We start from the raw sequence: 6,885 nt of genomic DNA, 5'->3' as shown, positions 1-6,885 counted from the left end.
GTACCCCAAATCGACTCATAAAGTCGCGATCAATGCTCCCCCTCAGTGAGCAAGAGACAGGACGAGCTAACGAATACTAAGAGCTAATCAATCACTATCACACAAGTTATCTGCTCCCCTTTTTTAGCCGAAAATTTGACATTCATAATCAAACATCCGAGTTAGCAGATCAGTCAAAAGATAGATTACAAACCAAACACAACCAAGAGCACTTTAAAGTGCAAAAATATTCAGTGCATAGCCCACAAAAAACAGAAGAACAAACAACACACAAAAGAACCAGAGAGCTTCAGTCCTCATCACTGTTAGTAGTGTCTTTATCATCACTTGCATCAGAACTTTCTTCATTTGCATCCTCTTCACCTGTTTCATCACCTTTCAAAATTCCTTCTTCTTCAAACAATGCCTTTATCAAAATTTCAAGCTTGCTTTTCCTCTTAGTGCAACTTTTAATAGTTTCATCTAAGGTCTTGCAAGTATCTTTTACCTCAGCAAGGATGCATGTTCTAGTAGTAGGCCTAGAAGATTTTAGTCCAGATGTCATGACAATGTATGGAACATGTTTCCTAGTGAACATCCTATAATGTAATGAGAGAGGAGGGTCTATTTTGCAGACACTATCAGAACTTATTAAGATACTTGGGTGTTGACTCAGAATAACACCACATATTAATGAGAGAAAAGCAATTGGAATCTTCACAGCATAAGAGGCAACATGTTTCATAGTCTGATCAAAGATATAGGACTCAAAATCAAAACTTGACTTGGTCCCTAAATATAAATAAACATACCTAATCATGTAGCAATGTTGGAAGTGTGATTGGTTGGAACCTAATTGGAAGCTCCAATTCTATGAAGTACAACATACTTCACACTCAAGGAACTTGCGGACAACTTCCATTTCCTAGGCCATTCCTTTACTTGTTTAGCAGTAATCTCTCTGCAGATAGCATTGTCAGAGACTTCCACTTAAGCTTGTTCTTCTTCATTTCTGTCCAAGAACCTATTTACTATTTCAAGAGAAAAATCCACACATCTTCCTTTGACATACAATTTTCTAAACTCCTTTCTCCTCTTGTTATCACATTCCTTAGAGATGTTCACAATAAATTCTTTAACAAGCATTTCATAACACTTGCCAAATCCAGTCACAGTTTTCATTAATCTAACCTCTTGAATCATACTTATCACCTCTTTGCATTCAAAAACATCTTTGCCCAGTTCCTTTTCCAGTGCTAATCTTCTTTGATAAACAAATTTCCATTTTCAACATTCTCTACAGAGTGAACGAAAATTTTGTCAATTGGAACTTCAGGAATATTTGTTGGAATCTTCTTCCTAGATGCTTGCTTTCTGGCAGTAGAAACAATGTCCTGAACATTATGTTCGGCATCATGGTCAAAATCACTAGACTCATAAGGAACTTCCTTCCTCTTAAGATATTTCTTCTTAGAAACAAGAGTAATTACCTTGCTCCATCTTTTTGTAGGGCCAACACTAGCTCTTTTCCTGAGAGATTTAGAGGGTGTGCTGGAGGATTCAATAGCTTGACCTTTTCTGTTTTTCAATCTTTTAGCTACTCCTGGATCCAGTCTTAGACAGATGGGTACATCATCAGATTCCAGATCCTCTATATTTACTATGTAAGTGGATTGATCCTTTTTCTCAACAGAGTTTTCATCTTTGTCATCCAGATCACCAGTCATCCCTTCAGACCCCTCTTTGTCTTTCGATTTTTCAGGAGACGGAGTAGACACATTGACATCTGATTTATCCAGGGGGTTTCAGTTGTATTATCAGGTTGGGCCAAGGATGTGGAGACATCCGGAACGACATTAGTCTTGGGTTCAATACCCAACACTTGAGAGATCACCACACGGATATTCTTATCTACATCGTCTCTGTCTGTAAGGATCATGCTAGATTTACTCAAAGTAGTAACAGACCTAGGTTTATTACTAGTTTCAGAGGCTTCAACATCCTCCATAACATTTGGCATAACATGACATTCTTCAGAAAAACCAACATTAGGTTCAACACTGATGGGATCAAGATGCAGACTAGTCATAGAATGGGGTTTCTTTACAGAGCACTAGAGGCTTCAAGAGTTTTTACATTTCCAACAGTCATGGATGGAGAGAAATAGGTACTTACTTTAGAGGGATTTCCTTTCCTCGAAGCATATGTTCTAGCCTTCCTTATAGGGGTTGCATGGATAAGAACCACCAAGAGGGGAACGACATAATTAATGACATTAGAGAGATCTATCTCAGTATCAACATTTTTAAGGTTTGATTGTTCCTTGGTATGCTTGCTAGGAGTTGAGGCAGAAGGTTGAGACATTTTGGAGATTTGAGGTATGGACTGCAAAGAGAAGATAGAGAGATGAGAGTGACTGAGAGGAAGGTTGAGAGAGAGAATAAAGGAGGTAGCGTGAATGATGTTGTTAGAATAGTTAGGATCACACGTTGGGAAAATAAGGAAAGGTTGTAATGATATTCCTTAAGGTTTATGCACCATTAAGTGGAGGGAACATAAATTTTGATTTCCATATCTCCATATCAGTAATTGCTATAATTCTTCAAGCATGTAAATGCCTATTTCGCCCCTTAATTTTTTAAACTAATTTGCATCTAAGGCTTTAGTAAAAATATCTTCCAATTTCTTCTCAGTCGTTACATGCTCAAGAGTAACAATTTTGTCTTCAATAAGATCCCTAATAAAATGATGATGGATATCAATATGCTTAGTTCTGATGTACTTAATAGGATTCTTTTAAATGTTAATAGCACTTAGGTTATCATAATATAATGCCATGACATCTTGCTAGACATTGTATTCTTCTAACATTTATTTCATCCAAATAAATTGAGCCTCATCCGTAAATAATGACACACTATTCTGCTTATTGTTGAACCAATATATAAGATTATTTTCCAAGAAGAAACATCCTCCAGAAGTGCTCTTTCTATCATCAACACTACCAGCCTAATTTGCATCACAATATCCTATAAGCAAGGAATTTTCATTATGGGAATGCAACATTCCATAGTCACTAGTTCCATTGATATACTTCAGGATCCTTTTCACTTGAGTAATATGACTCATTTTTGGTTCAGTCTGATACCTTACACATACTCCTACAGCAAATGTAATGTCAAGTCTACTAGCAATTAGATACAACAAACTACCAATCATACTCCTGTACAAAATTTGATCCAGAGTTACACCTTTTTCATCTTTAGTCAATTTCAAGCGGGCTGGTGCATGTGTCCTTTTATGAATAGAATTTTCCATGCCAAACTTCTTTACTATACTCTTATCATACTTGCTTTGAGAGATGAGAATAGTGTCATCCATTTTTTTGACTTGGAGCCCAAGAAAGTAAGTCAATTCACCAACAAGACTCATTTCAAATTCAGATTGCATCTGCCAGACAAAATGTTATACCATCTAGTTCGACATCCCTCCATACACAATGTCATCAACAAATATTTGAGCTATCATGAGTTTACCATGCTCTTCTTTAACAAATAATGTCTTGTCTGTTCCTCCATTCCTGTACTTATTGTTGACAAGGAACTCAATGAGCCTTTCATACCAGGCCCTAGGTGCTTGCTTTAATCCATAGAGAGCTTTCCTTAGTTTGTAAACATGATCAAGAAAGTTAGGATCTATGAACCCCGTGGGTTGTTCAACATAGACTTCTTCATTCAAGTACCCATTTAAGAAGACATTTTTTACATCCATTTGAAATAACTTACATTTAAGCAAACAAGCCACTCCTAATAGTAGTCTTATTGACTCAAGATGAGCAACAGGGGAAAAAGTCTCATCAAAATCAACCCCTTCAATTTGAGTGTATCCTTGAGCAACAAGTCTAGCCTTGTTTCTGGTCACAATTCCATTTTAGTCAGATTTGTTCTTGTAGATCCATTTTGTCCCAATAACATTCATTCATTTAGGCCTATGAACTAAGTCCCATACTTCATTTCTTATAAATTGTCCTAATTTTTCTTGCATAGCCTTAATCTAAAATCATCAGTCATGGCTTCCTTCACATGTTTAGGTTTAAACTTAGAGACAAAGGAAGCATTTGAAATCACATCTCTAGATCTAGTGGTTACCCCTTCATTAAGATTTCCAATAATGAGTTTTGTTGGATGATCTTTCTAAATTCTGATAGAGGGACCTTTGTTGACTTGATGGTTGTCTGGTTCAGTGCCTCCTGGTTCACTATGTGACTCAATAAATTCCTCATTTTCAGAAGTGTCAGACTGCTGAGATGATGTGCCAACATCTTCATCAACATCAACCCCTTTTTCTGCGGTATTATCATCCACTACAATGTTGATAGATTCCATCATGACTTTGGTTCTGGAATTAAAAACTCTATAGGCTCTGCTGTTTGTAGAGTACCCCAAAAATATTCCTTCATCACTCTTGGGATCCATCTTTATTCTTTGTTCACGATAAGCAAAAATATAGCATTTGCTTCCAAATACATGAAAGTATTTGACAGTAGGCTTCCTTCTTTTCCATAGTTCATAAAGAGTAGCTGAAGTACCAGTTCTTAGAGTGACTCTATTATGAATAAAGCAAGCAGTATTCATTGCTTCAGCCTAAAAATGGTAGCGTAGTTGCATGGCATGAAGCATGACTCTAGTTGATTCTTGTAGAGTCCTGTTCTTGCATTCAACAACGTCGTTTTGCTGAGGGGTGATGGGAGAAGAGAACTCATGACCAATACCTTCAGAGGAGAAAAATTCAGAAAAAAATTCTATTTTCAAATTCCTTCCCATGGTCACTTCGAATCCTGATAATTCCACTTTCCTTCTCTCTTTGAAGCCTTTGACATAAATCTTTGAACACCTCAAAAACATCTTATTTTTCCTTGATGAAGTTCACCCAAGTGAATCTTGAAAAATCATCAACAACTACATATGCATATCTTTTCCCACCAAGGCTCTCAACCTGCATAGGCCCATTAAGTCCATATGAAGAAGTTCCAAAACTTTTGAAGTGGTCTGATGTTGTAACTTCAGATGTGACATCTTGGTTTGCTTCCCAATTTGACACTCACCGCAAACTTTACCTTCTTCAATCTTGAACCTTGGAATACCTCTAATGTCTTCTTTTCATACAATCTCTTTCATGCCTTTCAGATGTAGATGTCCAGTTTTTAGTGCCACGGGTTAACTTTGTCTTCTTTGGATATCAGGCATGTGGAAAAGCAATTAATTTCTTGAGATGTCCACAAGTAACAATTGTCCTTAGACCTGACTCCCCTTATCATAACTTCATCTTTCTCATTAGTGACCAAACACTCTGATTTTGTGAAATTAACTTTAAGACCCTCGTCACATAGCTGAATGATACTAATCAAATTAGCAGTCAGGTCTTCTACCAACATGACATTATCAAGACTTGGGAGTCATGTACAGGTTAGTCTTCCAACTCCTTTAATGTCACCTTTAGCCCTATCTCTAAATGTGACATAACTGGTTGAGAAGGACATGATGTACCACGAGAACTTTTTGACACTTGTCATGTGTCTAGAACATCCACTGTCAAAATACCAGTCTTCTCGAGCTGAAGCTCTAAGAGAGGTGTGAGCTATAAGACTAGTGTTAACAGGCTTGGGTATCCACTCCTTCCTAATGTTAGTTACCATTTAATTAGTCTTGGGTTGTGTTGGATACCTGGGATAGCAATACAATTTAAAGAAGAAAGACTTTATATGACCATATTTTCCACAATAATGACATATCCAGCGTAATAACTTGCATTTAGTTTGAGAATTATGATGTCTGGCATGATGTTGAGTCAGATGTTTAGACATTACAGGCTTAGACTCCCTTTTAGGAAGAACAAATTTGGTCATAGAGCTTTCTCCTTGTTTGTCCAGAGATTGATAATTAAAGCCAATCCCCCTCAGATCTCCAGCCACTTTTCCAATTTGAAAACTTCATTTAATACATTAGATCCCTTGTTCAGCATTCTTACAGCCCTTGTCATGTTATCAAGTTTGGCAGTCAACAATATCACCTCATCTTGAAGATCAAAGATGATAGATTGATATCTTTCTTTTTCAGCCTGCAGTTGAGATATAATTTTCTTCTGTTTTTCTCCCATTTGACACACTTCTTCACTTTCGATGCACAATTCTCTATAGGAGGAAGCCAATTCCTTACAAGATAATTCTTCATCACATGAATCTTCATCAGATCTATATCTTCCAGTTAAAGCAGTTACATGTTTAGCAGATTCATCCTCAGGGTCACTTTCAGAGTTGTCATCATCAGACCAAGAGATAAACAATCCATTTTTTTGTTTCTTGAGATAGGTAGGACATTCTGCTCTAATGTGTCCAAATCCTTCACACCCATGACACTGAATGCCTTTACCTTGATTGGATCTCTCTTCAGTTCTTGTTCTTTTCTGAAAGTCATTATTATTTCTGATGTCAAATGAAATTTTCTTGACATTTGGTCTTGACTTCCTGTCGATTCTCTTTAGCACCTTGTTGAATTGTCTTCCAAGTAGTACAATAGCATTAGTCATTCCTTCATTAGTATCCAAGTCACATTGGTCTTCTTCATCTTCAGTGTTGGATACAAAAACTATGCTCTTGTTTTTCTTTTCAGATCTGTCACTAATACCCAATTCAAAGGTTTGGAGAGACCTAATAAATTCATCCACTCTCATGGTGTTGATGTATTGAGCTTATTCAATGGTTGTTACCTTCATGTCAAATTTCTTAGGTAGGGACCTGAGGATTTTTCTAATCAGTTTTTCTTCTAACATCTTTTCTCCCAATGCACTAGATGAATTAGCTATTTCAAGAATACTAATGTGAAACTTATGAATATTATCATCATCTTT

The 6,885-nt window shown here is 36.7% G+C and overlaps 1 protein-coding gene across 1 annotated transcript; it reads right to left on the bottom strand.

The window, feature by feature from the left end:
• Positions 1–289: 289 nt before the first annotated feature.
• LOC127082001 (uncharacterized) lies at positions 290–1,182 on the bottom strand. Its single transcript, XM_051022227.1, has 3 exons — positions 1,052–1,182; positions 885–940; positions 290–771 (listed from the first exon to the last, which is right to left on the bottom strand). Exons 1-3 carry the CDS (start codon positions 1,180–1,182, stop codon positions 290–292), a joined length of 669 nt encoding a protein of 222 aa, XP_050878184.1.
• Positions 1,183–6,885: the final 5,703 nt, after the last annotated feature.

The sequence above is a fragment of the Lathyrus oleraceus genome, chromosome 5 (genome assembly GCF_024323335.1).
Source record: "Lathyrus oleraceus cultivar Zhongwan6 chromosome 5, CAAS_Psat_ZW6_1.0, whole genome shotgun sequence".
In the NCBI taxonomy this organism is placed as follows: Eukaryota; Viridiplantae; Streptophyta; class Magnoliopsida; order Fabales; family Fabaceae; genus Lathyrus; species Lathyrus oleraceus.
Note: the sequence above shows the minus strand (reverse complement) of the source record. Positions and strands in the feature narration are given on the sequence as shown.

Coding starts and splice junctions, on each gene's coding strand:
- LOC127082001 (XM_051022227.1), bottom strand. CDS start 1,182: ATGATTCAAGAGGTTAGATTAATGAAAACTGTGACTGGATTTGGCAAG. Junction 941..1,051: donor AGAAAGGAGTTTAGAAAATT/GTATGTCAAAGG, acceptor TGCTATCTGCAG/AGAGATTACTGCTAAACAAG. Junction 772..884: donor GAAATGGAAGTTGTCCGCAA/GTTCCTTGAGTG, acceptor ATTTATATTTAG/GGACCAAGTCAAGTTTTGAT.